Below are 21,808 nucleotides of genomic sequence, written 5' to 3' on the forward strand. Positions count from 1 at the left end.
ATGAAGATGAAGATGAAGATGAAGATGAAGATGAAGATGAAGATGAAGATGAAGATGAAGATGAAGATGAAGGTGAAGATGAAGATGAAGATGAATATAAAAATAAGTAGACTGTTATGATCGACCTGTAATTCTCGCAGGAGATTTCAATGTAAACTTTTCGCTGGCCGAATATGATGAACTGACCAGATTTTTCAAAGAAAAATTTTGATCGGAAATGGTTTTTGGTAGAAATGTTCCAACAACCAAAGGAGCGACTACCATTGATGCAGTTTTTCTTGAAATATTAATAATATTGAAATAATACTTTTCATATCTTACTTTAGTTACCACAATCTACTAGTTAATATTTTAGATATGAGTGTTTTCTCAGCCAAAAATAATAATTAAACTTAAAATTGGTTATAAAAAATAAAAAATTAAAGCTCGTTAAAAAAAATTAAAATAAATATGTATTTAGTGTATTAGAAAATATGTACATATGTATGTATATCACACATTTCTTTCTTTCTGAAATTCCTCTATTAAGTTTCACTTCTTCCGCGGAAGGGACTACACGCACTGAGTTTTTTATTCCTTTAAAATTTTTTTATACACAAACTTTTCATCGTAACTACTCCTACTACCAAGCTTCATGGGTTACGGATAATTATCGATTTTTTTTACTACGATGGTTTGCTTATATTTTCAAGGCCGTTATCGACATGTTCATCGATATAATTACCGATATCTTTATTAAAATATTCCTTGAGATATTTTTTAATTTGACTATCCGAATAAAAACTCATTTTACACTCCCGAGTTTAATGTATTTTTGCAATTTCAAATAAAATTATTTTTTTTTTGCCGAGCGTGGGGTCGTCTTTCAACATTTCTCGTTCATCATTTCATCAAACTTTCGTTAAGGAAGTATTTCAATTCGAAGACAATTTCGATGTTATTTTTTGCCGAACGTGGAGTCATCTTTTAAAATTTTTCGTGATATCTTCAGAATTTACAGTCGGATCATAGAGATTGATATATCTATGTTTTTCTTTCGGGGCAAAATTTTTTCGTTGCAAAGTGTATTGACCTCAAGTACCCCATTCTAGACCTTATCCACCAGATCTCAGTTCCTATCACTCTAAGGTCAGTAAAAGCTCACCAAAAACCATTAAACTTAAAAAATTACCAAATTTCGGTGTCACCGAAAAATTTAAAGGGTTCGCCCCAAATTTTTTGTTCCAATTGCCTTGCAAAAATACTTTAGACCCAGCGGTGAACGGCGAACTTTTTTCGGTACGGCTTAATGTAAGTATTAGTTTTCGTATAAACTGCATCTGTTTTTTGCCGAATTTTCTCAGAAATTGCACAGAACGGTTTGCTAAAGAAAAGGCTCTTCTGTAAACCATGACCCTTGTCTAATCGACAAGGTTCAATGTATAACTGCTTAAGCTAGGGACCACGCATAAATACTATTAAGTCTCTTTAAATTGGAATTGGGTTATAAAATGATACAATTACAACAGGGGGTATTAGTAGCATGCGACGTCGAAACTAGTCCCCGAGACATCTCGAATTAGTCGCAGTTTTTGCTGGGTAGAAAGCAATACAAAATTTGATGAATCTAAAAACCAATGTACAATTAAGGCATACTTAATTTTGTCAGGCAAAGAAAGCGTGAATAATCTTTAGCATACATACATACAGTACTGGTGTGTGCATATGTATGAGTCCAAACATCCACACATGACTGTAAGGAGCATCAGTTGCGCGCTATCAGTCACATTTTTATTAGTTAACGCCGAGCTCTTGAGACGTCATCTTATTACCACTTCTTGTTCATCAGATAAGAGCCAAGAATGAAATTAAAGTAGTCAATGTACATACATATGTATGTATGTGCGTATGTACATATGGAGGCATTAATTTAATATTCTATATTTTATTTTTTTGTTTCTGCCTGATTCTTAATAAATACTATTTAAGTAATCAAAGTTTTACGACTGGCGCCAAAACAATATAACAAAATATTTTTATTGCCAGTTTATGATCATTTAATGGCTTTGATTATTTTTCTTATTTCTGCGTGATCTACTTGTATGTATGTGTACACATTCATATACATATGTACGCATATGTTACATACGCACAATTTCACTGCAGTGAAAAATAGGGATAGTTTCGCCAAGTTGCCGACTAATAATTTGTTTGTCGGAACTAATACGAAACAATGAATGCAGAAAAAATCAGTTAGTGTCCCTTTTAAACAGCTTTAAATCTAAACGACAGATTGTTGTATGTTGCAGAGCTCAGGTGTTCGTATATCGTACAACTCATCTTTGCAAAGTCGAGACAGAAGCACAAAAAAAAGTGTTCCGACGTCTAATCCTCTTCAAGGCAAGAGGGAAAATCGGGTTGCCATGTATCACAGTCAGGTGTATGGGGCATGATAAGTGACCACTCAGCAATCCCTCAAGTTGTCTGTAGTCTCATCTGCTCAGTTATTGCTACTGAGTGCGCTATAACTGCTTGTGGACCAAGAACTGCCTGACCTGAGCCATCGCTAGCTTAATGGTCAGATGTTCCGAGTGACATAGCACCTGATATATTTAATTAGGTCCACAGTTGCGTTGACGAACTAAGTCGTTTGGCAGCAGTTAAGGGGTTCGCCAATGGCTTGAGCGAAGCTCGGCACCCCTACAAACACAAAAATTTCTTCCCCTCCACTTACTTTTCACCACATAGTCCCTTGCCTTTAGGACTGCTTGAAATACCGAAGCATATGCCCCACGGGCGAGGCCAATAAGTAACGGGGATATTACTTTCGATGTTGACTGCAGATTTTGACTCTGCTGCAGTTGTGTAGCCATATGTAAAGAGTCTGCTATAGTATGTAAGCACGTGCTCAGTGAAATATAAAATAGCTTTATTAGACTCAAAACGAACTAGAAAGAGCACTGCTATTTACTCGGATAGCCAGATACAAGATCGTGTCTGCGTCACAGGGATGCTTTTGACTGACAAAACGCACAGAACATGACGCGACGGCGCAATTAAAACATCGCCGCAAACAAAACGGATCAGCTTGAATGGTCAAAAATCATCTGATTTGAAATTATTCTATACTTTTCTGTTGTTGCTGTAGTTTTGCCGCTTATGCGTGCGTCAAAAGTTGGGAGTTGGGCGAATTTTATTAGTTACGGCATTGCATGCGTTGCCAATGTGGCGTCCTATATTCAAAATCACAGAGTTAACTTGGATATCAGTTAAAAGCATCCCTGTGACGCAGAAAAGAATTTCTATCTGGCGGGGCTTTAAGGCCAGCGCCAAGTGCCTCTACCCAATAAAACAAGTTAGAGTGTACGGAACTTTGAGCCGGAGCACATCAGTATTCATGGCAATGAAATGACCGTCGAGCTAGTTCGAAAGGCGTCGGAGCTGAATATCCCTATGGCCGAAGAGGTTCGTGTGTTCACTTACTATCAAACTGGACAGAACAGACTTGCCTCGACTGATTGCCGTTTTCAAAGGACACTTCTTGTCGTAGCTGTAACTTATCAAATACAGAAGAAACGGCAAAGAACCACCTCAGCACTGGGCAATAACAAAAAGAGGTTTCTGGGCAAGACTTTCTTTGGTGATCTGACTGAAATATTTAAGTTATAATAACTAATCATTTGCTGCTATTATTGTGATCACAACTGTACAAAAATAATGGATCCTTATGAATGTCCAATAAATATTAGTTTATTATTTGTTTATTGCTATAATTGCTTCGGCTACTACGCAATGGTTATCAGTGCAGTTCCCAGACGACAAAAATGTCCATGACATTTAAAAAAAAAGAGACAGAAAAAAAAGAAATTTCATTTGCATACATATGTACATATATATGACATTCCTACGCGTGACGTCGGTTATTATGAATGTTTTGATTAAGAGTGGAATATTTTATTTACTTTCGTTGGTGCTTATCAAACATTCGGCAAGTTTCCTTAAGTAACCTCAACTCCTGTCCAGGCATTATAAAAATTCCATTCTTAAAAATTGCAATGCCGACTAAAAGTTGTGTTTACTGCGGGTACAATAATATCAATTCGAAGTTGAATGTGAATGAAAACCACTTAAGTGACTTTAGAAGGTTTGACTTTGAATTAAAAAATAATAAGGCATCTTAAACTACACCGAGGGCTACCTAAAAATTAAAATACTTATTGGTAACCCAATGAAATATTTCATTAAAGATAAAATGCCCTAACTCGAGATAAGTTGTTTTTATCAAAATGCCGCAGATATTAATATATGGCAGTATTGATATTAATATATGCAACATGTGTACATACATCCATACATTCGGGTGCATAACAAAAAATATCGGTACTGTTTTTCCACGGCAATATAAAATGTACTATTTTTTAAGACTCCCGCCAAAACATTTCGGAAAAATAATAAAAATTTAAGACCCATCACGTACCTGAAAGTACCTCCGAAAATCGAGTTTTTTATAAATAAAATTAATTTTTAAAAATATTTTTTTTTTCTAAAAAATCACTTAAACTTAAAAGGTCTGCATAAAAATGTTTAAAAATTATAACAAAGGAATCAAAATAATGAAATTTTTGAAAGTATTTTCAAATTGGTCTAGCTCACGTAAGTCTTAAAATACAATAAATTTTACAATTCTGGTGGAATACACATACCCCAGTTAGCCAAACGACTTCGATTTGACTCCGACTCATTCTGGTGCACAATTTATAAGCCGCACAGTGGTACTGCATGTTTGGAAAAAATTAGAACGAATCGGGTTAGAACCTAAATTTTCCGTATGTAACATGTATGAAAATAAATAAAAATATAAAACAATTTACAAATTGACGTGCTTGATTTACTTTAAAGCATATCTCCTACATAAACCTAACCTCAAATGTTGCCATAAAAATTGCATGAATATATAACTCCGAAATTTTGTCCATATATATTTTTAATAGCGCTATGTGCGAGCCCTCGAAAATTGGGCGTAATTGGTTTATTTCCAAGCATACCACCCATACAAACCTAACTTCAAGCGGACCGATGAACATGTCATTCCGAAATTTTGCCCATAAGGTAGTAATAATATAACTAAACAACCAAAAAAAGGGAATAATCGGTTTATTTGAACACATACATACATACCACCCATGCAAATTTAACAAAAAAAAAAACGCCTTCAAAATACCACGAATGCCATCATTACTATATTAGGTTACGTTAAAAGTCGCCAATATGGGCAAATTTCTTTTTCAGAAGTCGATTGAAAATATTCCGATCCTTCATTTTTTTATAGTAAGAAGGCGAAGGACGACGAGAGAAACATAGTTTTTGACCACCAAAAGTGTCAAAGTTAGCATTTATAAAGTGTAATTTTTGTCTGTTTATATTTATTAAAATATTTGGTCGATTGCCCTGATTTTTTCTCTAGTTTTTGTAGTGGGTGCTATATTTTCATATGAGCCTACAACAAAAACAATAAAGACAAAAGTTATAAGAAAAACACTTTGCTTAAGTAAACCAAAATTTCAATCAGTTTTAGTTGAATATAATTTTTCAGACTTCTGCTGCTTTTCTTTGATATAAAACTGCCAATTTCGTACAAAGTTACAATGAAATTTTCTTATTCAAATATCACTTTGTTAGGCTAAACCATTCAAGCATAAGAATTTAATATTAAAAAAATTTTTGTTTTACGCCGAAATAGCAGATGAAAAGCATAGTTAACCGGCGGACCGCAAAAACGATGTACCAGCGAACTGCGAGACGATGCTAAAAAATTTCTGCAGTAATACCAAATTAAAACTTAAGTTTGTTATTTTTTATTCAAAAATTATTTTATTTTATTCACTTAGTTATGTATATACTATACTTTTTTGTAGTTCAATGATTTTTCAAAGTACATACTGTATGAATTAAAAAAAGCATAAAATAGATTAATAAAATGTAAACCAAATAATTGACAAGTTGTAACTATTATAAATTTTAATTTAATAAAATCAGTAACAGAAAATAACCGTTAAATATTAAGATTTTTTTTAGATCATTTCTAAATCGTTATTTTTTGATTTTTGTTTTTTTTTCGGATGAAGAATAATCGTTGAATTTGGATTATTTTTTCGACCAAAAATAATCGTTATTTTGGATTTTAGATTTTTCGAAAATTTTTGACCGTTGTGATGGAGACTGTGTGTCGATGACCGATAACGATGAAAAATTTATTGAAAAAATAAAATTCCAAAAGTAACGATTATTGTTGATCGAAAAAATTAAAGACAAATGGTAGGGGTCAGTGATCGGGAAGGGTTCAAACTACCGGGGAAAGTTATATCGGAAAAAAGAAGTTATACGTGTCCCGGCGTTTCGCTGGGTCACGTCTAGGAATCGAGATATATCGATTTGAAGTTAGTAACTATCATATAGGGGAAATTGTCACCTTTGGTGGTCTTTTTTTTGACATAACTCGAGAACCACTAGTCCGATTTTGCTCAAACAAATTTTTATTCACATGTGGCGAAACGCGTCCATCGATTTTCATGATCTATGTCTCATTTTGCTTAAAGGTTATGTGACTTTGCGTGAAAGTAATACGACTTGCCTTTTGGATTTTTTATGAATTTAAAAAATAAAAAAATTTAATATTTTAGGCAAAAAATATTTTTTTTCTTCATACATTTATTTTTACCGGCAAAACTGTTGATTATATAGAAAAACGTTATATGAACAGATTAAAGGAATTGTAATTTTTAATTTTTTTAAATTTGTTTGAGCAAAATCGGACCAGTGGTTCTCGAGTTATGTCAAAAAAAAAGACCACCAAAGGTGACAATTTCCCCTGTAATGTTACCGATATCAAAAACTTTCGATAATGGCACACAACCACTAAAAAGATAAATGTATAAATGACTATAAGAAAGTATAGCTATCGACAACAATAGCAACAGCGTTTTCAATAACATATCTGTAGCGATAGAAAATTCGATAACGATGTAAATATCGATAATAGTTTTTTCGATAACTATCAATTGCATTTATATACATACATACAAAATAATATTGCGATTCTTATTTTCCAAATATATATACATATATATGTACATAATTGCTTCATTGAATTTTCATTTCTGCGAAAATTCTTTATCGCCTTTCATACTTTCTGGAATGAAGCTTGTCTTAAATGATTTCTTCGAAAAGGAATGCTAGACACTTAGAAGCCATAAAACAAGCAAATTTGCATAACCAACCCAGTAGGGAAGCAGAGTTGTATTGAGAAGGCTTTCAGCATTGCAAAATGATTTTTTGTATCCCCCTCAAGAGCGAAGGAAGCCAGTCATACATATGTGATTTAAAATTTAACAGCCCCGCAGCCACTTTACAATCAATTGTTTTCCCTACTGGGTATGTAAGCACACTATTTGTTCAATGGTTAGTTGGGGTCATGCTAGCGAGGGGAATACCAACAACGTAGGCATGACGAAGATGCTTCAATTGAATTTTATTATTACGTTCAATCAATGATCAAGAGGCCAGTGTATAGGTCGTGTGACAATAATAATATTTAAAATATTGATCAAGTTCACAAACTCAATTGTTTAGTTTACGAGTATGTATGACATATGTATGTGTGTATTTGTGAATATGGTGCCTTGTTTTTCGAAAATTATAGTTATGTAGGGAAGGGTTTGCATACCTTAATGTAGCTAAACTAAAGATTTTGCTAGATTTCCTAAAAAAATTGAAAAGAAATATCATTCCAGTTAGTGAGACTAAACCTCATCGAATAAACGTGTAACGTAACTTAATAACAACAACGACAAAACGATAAAAGAAAAGAATGTGCATACAAAAGTCTGTCACACAAATATTAATTTCTATATGATCTCTTAATTATTATATTAATTATTATAACTGAATTTTTTCTAGTTGAGCTTAACGCTTTCGAGTCATTGGAAAATATAGTTTTTGATACAAGCAAAGGGATTGTACCTGCTGAAGATATTTTGAAAACGATGCTATTTTGAAAAATATAGTTCATTCAACAGCAAAAACCACAAGAATCATTTTTTTTTTAATTTCATGCAGAACTGTTGATTATATAGAAAAACGTTATATAAACAGATTAAAGGAATTGTAATTTTTAATTTTTTTAAATTTGTTTGAGCAAAATCGGACTAGTGGTTCTCGAGTTATGTTAAAAAAAGACCACCAAAGGTGACAATTTCCCCTATATAATAGTTATATATATATCTCGATTCCTAGACGTGACCCAGCGAAACGCCGGGATACGTATAACTTCTTTTTTACCGATATAACTTTCCCCGGTAGTTTGAACCCTTCCCGATCACTGACCCCTACCATTTGTCTCACAGTGTTATTAGCTCATTATACATATAACACCGTGCGATACAAAATGTACACACAAAAACAACATATTCGCGAAACCATGGGTCAAATATAGTAAAATTGTATTTCTAGTTTGTCACTCTGACAGCAGTAATTAAAAATGTTTTAAAAAATTTAGGGAAATGTGCTCAGAAAAGAAGTTTGGGTATCAAATTAAAGAGGAAATTCTGTACAGATTGATCAGATTCAATTTTTTGGTGCATAAGGACTGGTAAGTATTGAAAATGTCCTTTTAAAATTTTATCCTTGAAATTTTGTATTATTTGTGTTTGAAAAAAATATATATTAAGGACTTATATAAACTCGCTAACATCCTCGCATTTCGTCCTTCTAACTTCATCAGCTTCAAACACTACCTATTCGTCCTTGTGAATCCAAAAAATTTAAATTTTTTTTTAATTCTAAAGAAATTTCCTCATTTATTTGGTAGCCATACATTGCATTAAATTTTTTAAATAATTTTTGGAATTAATCATATCTTTGAAATTGCAAAGTCCCTTAAAATAATAACTGACGTCAGAGAGAAAAATAAAAACACCACTTTAAATAAAAAAGTAGGTTTCAAACCTAGTTATTTATTATTTATTTTATGGTAGGAGAGATAGAAACAATTTTTTCGATTTAAGTTGTTGAAAAGTAATGAATATCTAAATCCTAGGACTAATCCCGGGATCCCGGGATTGTGATAACGAAATCCCGAAAATCCGGGCATCGTAAAAAGCGAAAAAATTAACATCCCTAGTACCAATAGATGGTGATGTTAACGACTCATTAACTGAACGTTAACGACATTAAATTCGGTATTTTTACTACTAAGGATATTGGCAATTGGTTACACGCATGAGACGACATTAATGACACTTAAAGGTACTTAGGTTCAAAAATTTTGCAACATAACCTCGTTTACATACATACATATCTGTGGTCACATGGTATATGTAGTAGCTTAAGTCGGGAGCCTGGCTTTAGTATAATGTGCCATTTGCAGGGTACGATTGCGAATGACGCACTGATGGCAAGTCAATATTCTGATTAAATGTCATCAAAAAATTCCTTGTGGTGTAAAGAATAAACGCAATGTTGCATTATACTAAAGCCATCCACCCGACTTAAGCTACTATTACGTATTGCCGCAGATATGTATTCAGACTCTAAATAACTATGTATGAGTCTCACTCTAAGTTATGCATATAAATATGTACATTAGGGCGGAGTAATTTAATTTCAAAAAAAGTTATTGGCATATTCGAACTCTACGTTCGATTCTAAGCAAAAATGGTGAACAAACTATATACCAAAAATGACATTTGACCCTCCTAATTTTTAAAAGAAAAATCAGTGTACCTATTATAATTTTTTCTGAATGAATTTAATTTTCCATTTACAAAATTTGGTGTTTTCTTCATATTTAAGAAATTGCTTCACAAAACCGAAAAAATAGAAAATTATGTACAACATTTTTTGAAACAATGAAAAATAAATTTCGACGAAAAAAGTTACAATGCACTCCTTTTTCCTTTGCAACTTAAGAGGGTTAAACGTCATTTTTTGCTTAGGATTAAACGTAGAATTTGAATTTGCTATACTTACGCTTTCTTCGAACTTCGCTTGCTACGAACAAATTATTCCGCCCTAATGTACATACATACATATATTCCTTATTTTCCTCATTTCATTTCCTTTTGTCTGCTTTGGCCTGGTGACTGGCGTATTATGGCAATAGGTCAATTGATATAAATTACTAGCAACAGCAAAGATTGAAGCCACCAATGAATTGAGTCTTTGGCAAATGGAATAATTCGATTAGATCTGAACTTTTTGGTTTTTGAGTATGCCTCTTGCGTTTCGCTCATTCTTGTACATTGTAAGGCATGAATATTGTTAAAGATAATATTGCATTACATATGTACATATGTACATAGGTATGTATGTATGTTGATTAATACATAACACATACATACTAATTGTATGCACCTACATGCATATACTAATCGATAGTATCATTGCGAAACGAAAGGCTTTCGCCCTAATATCAGGTTTAGATTGGAGTCGCATTACAAAAATTAACTTAATAGTTAGTGTTTACTAGGGTATTCGACTACTCGCCTTTTTTCCAAAAGCGGCTTTTGAGTTATTCGAAAAATTGAAATTTGAAAAAAAACGATTGCCGATTTTGAAATTAAGAAAAAAACCGGATAAACCGGTTTTATATAAATACCATTGAACTATTAACAGTAAAGTCACCTTTTATTAAGAAAAGAGCAAATCAAAATAAGTTAAGTTTTTTTTATATCAAAATTAAAACAAATAAAAATCAGTGAAAAATTCACGTTTTTTTAATACTTAGATATTTTATTGCATTTTTTCTGACTGTTTCGGTTTTGAGTAGAGCTCTTGCCGCCGTAGCCGAGTGCTTAGAGATGCCTACTGCCACTCGGGAGATCCCTGGTTTAATTTCTGGATCCAGCAACATCAACCCAAGTTTTTTCAAGCAGATGTCGCTCCTCGGCAGAAAATGACAACTCCCATAAAAAAGTAGAGCACGAATGCGAAGAGAATCTCGGCTAAACACGTAGAAAGCGCTAATCATTCGTTTATTGGAATCAAATATACCTATGTAGATATAATTTTCAAACTATCTAACTAAAAACCTAAAAGTTTTATTCAGAGGTCAAGATTTGGATAAAATTAAAAAAAGCGGTCTGTTCGATCAACAAATACGATTTATTCAATATTCAAAAAAAAAAACCGCCTATAGATTAAAAAAAAAAAATAACGGTGGAAACCGGTTTGAAAAAACCGAATCAATCACCCTAATGCTTACTTTAATGAATACCACAAATAGTCTAGCGCGATTTAGTAATTTCCAGTAGGTAGCGGATCTGTTGGTTTCACATGCCGAAATACGTCATACGATCGCATATTTCGACTCGAAGAAACATACAAATGTATTTACGTTCACACAGAAGATTAAAAAGATTATAATGGGTATGTATAATGAAGTGTTTATTATAATTCATAGAGCTTTGAATTTCACCAAATCAATCAATTTATTGCGCAAACTTTCGCAAATTATCAAATACGTACCTATGTATGTATGTATATAATCCGGAGGCATGGATTGAATTTGACGTATAAGCATAGTAAACAAATAGAGTAAGTAGAAAAATCAATTAGCTTAATTTCTTTCGCAATCGCATAAGGCAATACAATTCAGAAATTTAGTCATATGGATGCATCTAGTTAAACGGCTTGTGTGTTGGGCTTGGAGCCCATCTCGTGAAAATACGGCCAAATATTCTCGGATAGAACCAAATAGGAACTGCGGTTTTTGATATATATGTACATACGTATATACTATATGTTTAATGTCCTTAGCCTATATCATGGTGGAATTATATGAGATGAAGTAAAGAGAGCGAGAAGAAAGATTTTGACACTGCCTTATTCGAAAATTTGCCTATAAAATTTGATATAGTCAAGCCAAATGTCAGAAAATAAATATATTAAGATTGTGCTGAAACCCAAAACTAGACTAGACCAACTAGAGCGGAATATAATAGAGGGCGTGTAAGGAATGTTCCATACTTTCACTGGAAGACAAAGTTGTCCAGTGTAAGTGCCCTCCACAAGTGAGTGTCAGGAGGAGACGCGTACCTCTAATCGAAGGGGCTCCTATTTGGGGCTTTACTATCGGTTCGTGGGCTGGAATCAACTATGCTTTAAGGTACACATAAAACTTTCCGATCGATTGAATCTAAATATTTCGAAGTGACATTGTAAAAAAATGCGTAATTTGCGAATTGAATAGGTTAGGCAAGGCAACATTGAGGATATTTTCCCCCGAGTAAAGAGAGCGTAGGCAAACTTTACGCTCCCCAACCACAGATAGTTTTTATGAAATTATATTCTTTCACCTCACCACAGTCTTTCGAAAGACTAAAGGCTTTTGTAAAACTGTTGTCTATTCTGGCAACTATCACAAAAGTCCTTTACTGTCTGCTAACGAGGAGGCCTTATAGTTATGCTGTTCGCCATTTAAGTTTTTTTTTATCAAAATAAATTTAAAAAACATATATATTTCTCTTTCTAAAGCAATCAAAAGTAATAAATAAAAGAAATTTATCGGTCACAAACAATTTTTTACTGAAAAATTTAAACTTTTTCATATATATTTCCGTAAAAAAACTGTGACAACAATTTGTCACTTATACAGAATAGAGCCATTAAGTAAAAAATAAATAAAAATATGAAAATAAAGCAAAAAAATAAATTTAATTAAATAACAAGATAAGATAAAGTTCCGCCGCCCAAGACTTGGCCATTGCGACTGTTGGAGCAACGCGACTTAAATGACATACAAGTGCTTTCTTACGAAATAGCTTTTCACCACGTGTGGTGAATGAGAGGGCCTTTTTTCTAAGACTTTTGTGCTAGAATAACTAAAGTCTTTCGAACTGTCTTGCCATCGGTCTTTCATTTGTCTTACGAAAGGCTATTTACTGTCTTAGTCAGAATTGCCCTGTAAATAAAATATGCAGGTTTGTCTGAGAGTTCAATAATACCAACTTAGTGATGCTGCCAAATCAATACAATATCGTCATCTGAGTGGAAGGTCGCCCTATCTCAGAAAATGGTTGTATGTATTTACATATGTATGTAGTTATTATTATGTTACAAGCAGAATATTAGCACGGTACTAACGATCTTTTGGCGAACGTTAATACAGCGAATAAGATTACTAAAATAAAACAATTTCGTTTTTGCTCTTACTTTTAATATACGTACATATATTGAAATAAAAATTGAAAACACACATTTAGGGTGATAAGAAACATGTTGTGATCGTTGTTGTCGTCACAGCAAAAATGCACCATCACCAAAAGGCAACAAACAACATTGAATGCAACAACTCACAGAAAGGAACAATAACACTAAAACTGCTAATCAACTCAAACAGCCCAGTTGGGATTAAAACCAGCTTCAAGGCAAGGAAATTATTTAAATTAGTGAGAGAGAAATCGAAGCAAGGAAATACATAGAATGTACATATGTATATTAGGGTGGTCCAAAAGTAAGTAAAGTCGTAGGTTTATTGCTCTCACCCCTACCCCTACCGAAAAAAAATATTTTTTATAGGTCCCCCAAAAACCCCAAAAATATCGCCAGTATTAAAAATGGTAAAATAAACAATTGGGTATTATTATTGGAAGACTCCTAAAGAGAAACAGAGTTCTCCGCCCGAGAAATATTGATTTTCGGCAATTCTATACCATTTCCACATGAATTTTTGGACCACCCTAATGTACATAGATAAATATATTTTCACTACATACATACATATAAATACTTTGGTGGGAAATCTGATAAGCAGCAAAAGCCAGTGTTCGATAGTTGCTAAACCGATCCATTTGAGAGTAGAAATCGTTGATAAATCACGTTCATTGCACCAAGACGCTTTCATACGTGTGTACATATGTATGTATAGCTGTGTTAGATAGCGCATTAATGAATAAATTCATTATGCAAAAGGTGTCAAGTGTTCAAGCCTATTAAAAATTTTATTTTATTTTATTTTTTTCAATTCTCAATTAACGAAGATTTAGTTCATATTCGAATAACAATAAAAATGCGAAGTGGACTTATCAGGCCATTCTTTTTTTTGTGTTAGCGAACATTTAATGCGTCATTACTGCATGTATTTTCTTAAATTGCAATTATATTTACGAAATGTGAAAAAATGTGGGTATGTGTGTTTGTATGATTGCCCACGCGCTTGTTTTAGGTCCACCCATACGTCTCAGCCTATAACCATTTTGCAATGGGGAACTGAAGAAAAATCATTACATTAGGGTGACTCAACAAAAAAAGTTGCGGTTTTCCACCGGAATAAAAAAAAATATTACATTTCAAGACTTTCGCCAAAATATACATATATGTATGCATTAAGATTTACGGGAGCTGAACTAATTTGAAAATAGTAACAAAACATTTATTATTTTGATTCCGTTGATAAAATTTTTTTAACAAATTTATGCAGGCGTTATAAGCTTAAACTCTTTTATCAACCGAGGTGATTTTTTGAAAAAAAAAAAAAAAATTTAAAACTACATTTATTTTTGAAAGTATTTACTGTAAATCTTAATATCTTTCCGAAATATTTTGGCGGAAATCTTAATATATAAATAAATGCACCCTAATGTATGTACATATGTACATACGTGTGTACAAAAGAATGCTCAAATTGCCAATATGTATTTTGTCATGCGGGGGCTAAAGAGATTTGCTGCTGCATTTCCTAATTAAAAAATTAAATTCATTTACAACACTTTTTTTTGCTGCTCAGATGTAATCATCGTTGGGCTATTCCCTATATACATACATATGCATTCGTACGTACAATGTTGAAGAAAATTACAAAACGGGCGCAATGCTGAGGATATTACTCTGTTATTGTTTATATTCCAATATCTTATAAACCATTTGTGGCACTAATTACTTGATTGAAAGCGTAATTAAATGATATGCCCATTATAATGTCATTTCTTTTTCACAATTGCACATTCATACATACATGCATTTGAAAACATATTATGTATGCATGTTTGTATCTAAATGCGCAGCCGTGAGAATGAGTTCACATTTCTAAGGCGAAAATTTTTCCTTTAATGGCAATTATTATATGAAGAAGCTTTGACTAAACTTTGCAACAACATTAACAGTAGATATTTTGGTTGCATAAATGAAAAATTGCTTAACTCGACTTACAGATTTACATATGTACGTATTTTGGACGATACGGACGATTTTGTTGTCGACAAACTTTATGGCCGAAAATTAAGCTGTAGAGGTAACACATCAATGCATTCTAGTATTACTGATATTGCATACTTTACGGCGCTTTATTGCCACTTTTGGAGCTGAACTCGATGTTACCAGGTTTTTGTTATCTAAAATGGCGGAGGCGCAAATAAAGTTTGCAGACAAGGTTATCAATGCTCAACTGTATGAGGTACCACATAGCATGCTCAACTCTACAGTGGAATTCTGGCTATCGCTTCGCTAAATTTTCGTCGTCAAAAATCTGTAAATAAATAGTATTGGGGCCTAAAAGTCTACACCATGAAAACGCAACATATGCAATGTGTAATCAGCCAAACCTGGCAGTATGGGGCGCATGCAACTAGATATTGCGTGTTGTTAGGCGCGCCTGCTATTCTTTTGGAGGTTTTTGGCGATCAAAATTAGCGATAGCAAATGTTGGAGTCCGGCTGCTGACCATTTGATCATTGACTCGGGTTCAATGATGTTGCAAATTAAAAGCGGGACACAGTTAAACGTCAGCAAGGATCTACAGCAGCAGCAACAAGGAAGTCCTTCAATTGTTAAATGAGTATGTTAAATATTTTTCCAAAGGAATTTCCACGCTGAGAAGGTCCAAAACTACAACAATGGACATAGATGTTACAACAGAAAGCGCTATAGTGGGTAAACGGTACCACGTACCATTTGCAAAGCAATGCGAGCTATCGAGAATACTAAAAGAACAAGGTGATAAGTTATGGACGAACTGATCATAGCTACTTGGACGTGCGAAGAAGGAATGATAGTTGTACGAGAGATATTGGAAGCGGTAAAGAAAGGCGGTCTTACACTACGACATTTCGAGTGTGAAAGAGGTAATTTTCTTGGGGCGCAATATGTCTGAAGCAGATATATCTCCAGAAAAAACGAAGACGATCTATGCTGAGGAGTTTCCCTAGTCAACAACTGTTTCCCAAGTAAGGCAATTGCCGGGTTTAACGGGATTCTTTCGCAAATTCGTAGACGGGTACCGCTACCTACAATGCAGCGAGGCCGAGTCAAGATTTACGAATCTCGAGTTGCAAGTGTTAGCGATAGTTGAGACGCTTACATGCTTCAGCATGTATCTTCTGGGAAAACAAATCGTCGTAGTGACCGACTGTAACGCTATTGTTACAACGAAAGCAACATCATCACTTCTTCCACATATTGCCAGATGGTGGCGGAAATTACTAGAATACGATTTCAAAACTGTTCATCGACATGGCGATAAGATGCTACATGTAGACGGAATGAGTTGAGCTCTCAGTTTACCATCGAGCGAATGTCGGTCAGTAGCAGATAATGTTTTATCCATTATGCAAGAGGGTAGTAGCGATTGGGTGCTTGCGATGCAAATGCAGGATAAAAAGCTTCAGGGAATAGTAGCATCCTTGAGATTCGACTCAGCATCGGCAAAGCAAATCCATCAGGATTACGAAGTGTACAAATGGCGGTTATATCACAAAGTCAAGGGCGAGCGACGGTTGGTAATCCCCTCAAGCAGTAAGGTTGGTGTATTACGAATACTTGACATGACGATTCAGGCCACTTCGGTGTCTAGACAGGGACTTCAATGAGTGGCTGTCAGAAACGGCCGGCACACAGTGGTAGGAGAAGCCAAGTTTTACGCGAAAGGCTGTTACGATTATAATAAAACTGCGGATGCTAAATCCGAATATGCCATAAAATTTATAGTTTGAGGGTTGACAGCTGTCAAATCAACTGCCAATTTCTATAAAATTAAGAAAATCTTTTTGAAAATACCACAGATTACGGTTTTTGACATGCTGATCACGAATTTTATGTCAAATTAAAACCCTGACAGTTGACAGCTGTCAAATGGCCTATACAAATTTTTCTAAAAATAAGACAATCTTTTTCGAAATGCCACTGAATAGGTTTTTAGACATGCTAATCACGAATTGCGTGTCAAATTAAATCCTTAAGAGTTTAAGACTGTCGTTTGACAACTGTTAAATCAACTGTCATTTTCAGTTGAGTAACACAAAATGTTTGTTTAGCAAAATTTTATTTATCTCGTATATAATACAAATATATATAACATATCTAAAATGAATTTATGATTAAATTATGAAATAAAGCAGTAATTATATTTATATATTAAGGATAATTGGGGCCAGTTGCTATATGTTCAGCCTAAACAACTTGATCTAGGCCCAACGGTTTTTTTAAGATTGTTTTATATTATACGAAAGTCGTAATTTCCAAAACTTCAGTCTTTTTAATTTTTATATAAAGTTCTTCAGGTTTGAATTTTTTTAAATTTCGGACGCCATATTGGATTTTTCATTTTTAATTTTCAAACACTACACCTTTTCCAACAGTATTTCAGAAAAACACCAATGTATTTCAGAAAAGGCCAAATGAATTTCAGAAAAGGCCATATGAATTTCAGAAAAACTCAAAAGTATTTCGGAAAACCTCAAATGTATTTCAGAAAAGCTCAAATGTATTTCAGAAAAGGCCAATGGTATTTCAGAAAAAGCCAAATGAAATTCAGAAAAACAGTTTTATTTCAGAAAAAATCAAATCAGGGCAAATGTATTTCAGAAAAGCATAAATGTATTTCAGAAAAAGCCAAATGAAATTCAGAAAAACACAATTGTATTTCAGAAAAAATCGAAAGATTTTCAGAAAAACGCAAATGTATTTCAGAAAAATATTTTTAGAATACAGTTATGCTTTTCTGAAATACATTTGCCCTTTTCTGAAATACATTTACGTTTTTCTGAAAATTGTTTGATTTTTTCTGAAATACAATTGACCTTTTCTAAAATACATTTGAGGTTTTCTGAAATACATTTGTGTTTTTCTGAAATACTGTTGGAAAAGGTGTAGCTTGAAATTTGTAATGAGCGAACTTAAGAACCTCTAAATACCAAATTTCATGAGAATTCAGTAATTTTTTGAATTCTTGCTTCAGCTTTGTTAAGGCACATCTTATAAATGATATGATGTTAAATATAGAATAAATTACATTAATTTTCAATATTTTAACACACTTTATGTTATTCGGAAAATAAAGTTGGTCTAGTGAAATAAAAATGGTCGCCACTCTTTTTGGCGCAAGTATGTGCGGCTTTTCTTTTCGTAGATCCTTAAAGGGACCTTTGCATTAGTTTTCGGTAAAGGAATGAAGATCCTACTCGGTCCTACCAAATTAGTTATACCTTTGCGAAGAAAATATTTCTTGAAAAAAGCCGTGTTATTAAGATGTTAATAATTTAGCAACCGAGATTTATTATGTAATATTTCAAATGGAATCATTATTTTCAATGTTTAAGAAGTAAGAACGAACCAGCAATTAGTGTTATAATCGAAAGTTTCCATAAAAAAATTGTTAAGAAAGTTATCAACTCATAACTGTTAGAACGTTTTAAACGGATTCAGCCGCTTTCTCAGAAGATATTATTGAAAGTACTAATCAGTTTTGAGTTCGTTGGGCATTTATGAATAACAATAGCTTTATTCCGTCTAATTTATATAAGTCTTAAAATTAGCCTTTTTCTCGTAAAACGAGGTTTATCTGACCACTGTGCGGCATTTATTTCTGAGAGGATTCTGACTATTTTCAAAAAAGTACGCAATTTTTTCACTATATATTTGCTGGACTACCATTTTAACTTACATACTGTGGCGTTTCGCGATATGAAAAAAATACGTTTTCATTCCACCGACCCACCGACCCCAAAACAACTGATATACGAATTTTATATATTATGAATTCTACATTTCCCAAAATTCCAATTTTCCAAACAAATACATATATAGAAATGTACATACATACATAAATTCAGAGTGCCAGTTCACACTCCATTATTATACACATTTTGCTATGCCAATACTTTCCCGACGACAAAAAAAAAAACAAAAACACATCAAAGTACACTCACCTCAAAGAATTCCATTGCATTCGTAGCTTCACCAATTTCAATTTCATATCCATAAACGAACGCATTTCCAAGTCCTCTAACTGTGAATGTGATATTTTTAAGCTTATATTCACGTCCGGATCAAATTTATTCGACAAAGCATCGACGATCTGATGGAACGAGTCCACCTTCTCGCACGACAGCTCCACATAGTTGTCAGCATAGATGGGTTCACAGGTACAGGGCGACAGCTCTGGACGCACGGCACAATGCACCGAAGCGACATTGGTTATACTCCAAACAGCATAGACAAAGGATGCCATTTTGCGGCTGCGTGTTTTCGTAATACGCTTCAATGAAGGATAAAGTTCAAGACGATTTCAATTGCGTTTGCCACACTTTCGTCACTTAGGCGTGGAATATTTAATCAGATGTATTTATATTTGTATTTGTTTTTTTTGTTTGTTTGTTTGTTTGTTTAAAACCACTAACACAAATTAAAACAGAACAAAAACAATAAATATATGCACAACGCTGTACTGTTTTCAAAAGTTGCTTAGTTTGTTTTTTGTGTTGTTGCAGTCAATCCTTATCAATCTGATGACTTTCACGCCACTTAGTATACGAATTTCATCACACAACAATGCGCCGTTAAGCTCTTTACATTTGTAGGCACCTAAAATATCAGTATATGCGTGTGTGTTTGAATGTATGCGTTTCCGTTTGATTGTATGTGTGTACGTGCCGGCTTAACAACGCTTATCACTGCTGCGTTTATCGCCGCTCAAGTCCGTCGTATGTTGTAGGCGTACTAACTTTTATGTGTAGCTGCTTGTTGTTCTTAGCTTCTGTCCGCTGCCGATGTTGATGTTAGGGCGCGCGCGCACTCAAAGTCATGCACTGAGTGCGTTGCAAGGATCAAAGCGGCACAGCGTAGTGTGTGAGTGTAGAAAGGCAGGCCACAGGCAACGTAAGTGCCTTGGACTTTGTTGGTTGTTTTGTTTTTTTTTTTTAGTGCAAACTGCTTCGTCTTTACTTTGTGGGGTTTTTTTTTGCACGATTTCGGGGTTTTAACGTATTGACGCAGGCTTGCGCGGAATTTCCATATTGTAAAGTTATTTTTTTCCCCCAAAATTCCTTAAATAGTTAGTTCACTGTGGATTGTTTGAAATCACTTTTCAATACTAGTTTTAAGATTTTCTTTAACAAAAATCGATGTAGAAAGTTGAAGATTTTATTTTTATTTTTTCGTTTGAGTAATGCCCTTAATTCGTGTATATGTATTTACTGATCTCAATTTGAGCATGCATACGTAGGTATATAAAATGTTAACATTTGACATCTAGACAGCAACAAGTGGCCGCGTATCGCTCGAAATAATCTAACAGGCACCCTCTAAAATTCCCCGTTCATGCGGAGATTTTAGCTTTTGTGAGTTATGAGAATTTTTAGTTTTTTTTTTGTCTTTTTCAACTCGACTTCAACTTTTCGATTTCAATGTTTAACGAGTTTTTTTTCACTTTTCAGTTAATCAACTTTACTTTTTTTAAGTTTTTTTTTTTCTTTTAAAGGATGCGTTCAAAAATTTTGCTCGATTTTTCTTCTAGCTACAAACCCGTTATATGCGATCTTTGTACTTTGGTTGTTTCGCCGCTTCAACAAATATCAAAATTTAATCTTTTCCTCATTCAATCGTATGCAGGGTATTGTTCATATATGTATATAAAAAATATATTTATATATGTACATATAGATATTTAATTTAATTTATAATTTATAAAATTTTCTGATCGTTTGCAGTTTTTACTGCTGATATGCGCGCACTGATCGATGGTTGTGTTGTTCACACAGTTCACTTCGGTTCGGTTCAGTTCAGTTTAGTTCAATCAATTGAAAATCGTTGCTCCGCTATTGACGTCCGTTTGCCAACACGATCCGATTACGACTGGGAAAACAATTCACTGTGACGATGGAGGATAGTAGCTACTCGTTAGGCGTTGTGAAGATCAGAATCGATTCTTGAACGGTGGTTGGCAGTAGTACATAGTAGCGGTGTTTTGATCGGCGCGCTGCTAGCCGCTTTGTATGGGTGCTGAGGCCGGTGCCGGTGCTGGTGCTGATGCTGGCGATGTTGATCGCTGTTGATCGTGCTTGTCAAAGTATTGGAAGCGTTGCTGTATTCGGTGTTATCGCACCGCACCGAGTTACTACTGTTCTCCACATACAAACCTAAATATACCGAGTATAACGACAGATCGCCGCTGGTCAGCAGCTCCAGCTTCTTCAGCCGTTTTCTCCATATACATATGTATGTAGTATGTATGGAGGTCTGCCAACTATCTATTGTTTGTTGGTATTCTCGTAAGTTTTTGACTTGCTTTGCTATTGCTGCTGCTGGTGTTGCGCTTGTCGAGTGCAATTCTGAATCAATTTGAACCGTCCGATCGATTGTACTCGGCTGGCTGTCTTGTCGATCCGCCGATTGCAGCAACAGCAGCAATGCAAGTGAGCCCCACGCGTGCGGATGTGTGTGTGTGTGTTATGATTGCCGCTGTTGCTCCTGCAATTGTTTCACTTGCTGCCATTGCAACTAATTTTTTTTTCAGGTTTTTGATTATGATGGCTCGAAAGTTTTTATCAGCTGCTGTTGCTTT

The 21,808-nt window shown here is 34.1% G+C and overlaps 2 protein-coding genes across 2 annotated transcripts in view; both read right to left on the minus strand.

Moving 5' to 3' along the window:
- Positions 1–19,640, minus strand: part of LOC118746929 (toll-like receptor 7) — a 38,512-nt gene extending 18,872 nt beyond the window's left edge. The window contains exon 1 of the mRNA XM_036480918.1: positions 19,176–19,640. Within this exon, the coding sequence (XP_036336811.1) occupies positions 19,176–19,477 (302 nt within the window). The 5' untranslated portion in view covers positions 19,478–19,640. The remainder of the gene's footprint in view (positions 1–19,175) is intronic.
- Positions 19,641–20,282: 642 nt separating this feature from the next.
- On the minus strand, positions 20,283–21,427 carry LOC118746931 (the record flags this gene model as incomplete). Its single annotated transcript, XM_036480919.1, is given in 1 exon segment — positions 20,283–21,427. A coding segment is annotated over 1 exon segment (283 nt), but the record flags the coding sequence as incomplete, so codon positions are not given.
- Positions 21,428–21,808: the final 381 nt, after the last annotated feature.

This window comes from Rhagoletis pomonella, unplaced genomic scaffold (assembly GCF_013731165.1).
Source record: "Rhagoletis pomonella isolate Grant_MI unplaced genomic scaffold, Rhpom_1.0 Rhpom_scaffold_00011, whole genome shotgun sequence".
Taxonomy (NCBI): Eukaryota; Metazoa; Arthropoda; class Insecta; order Diptera; family Tephritidae; genus Rhagoletis; species Rhagoletis pomonella.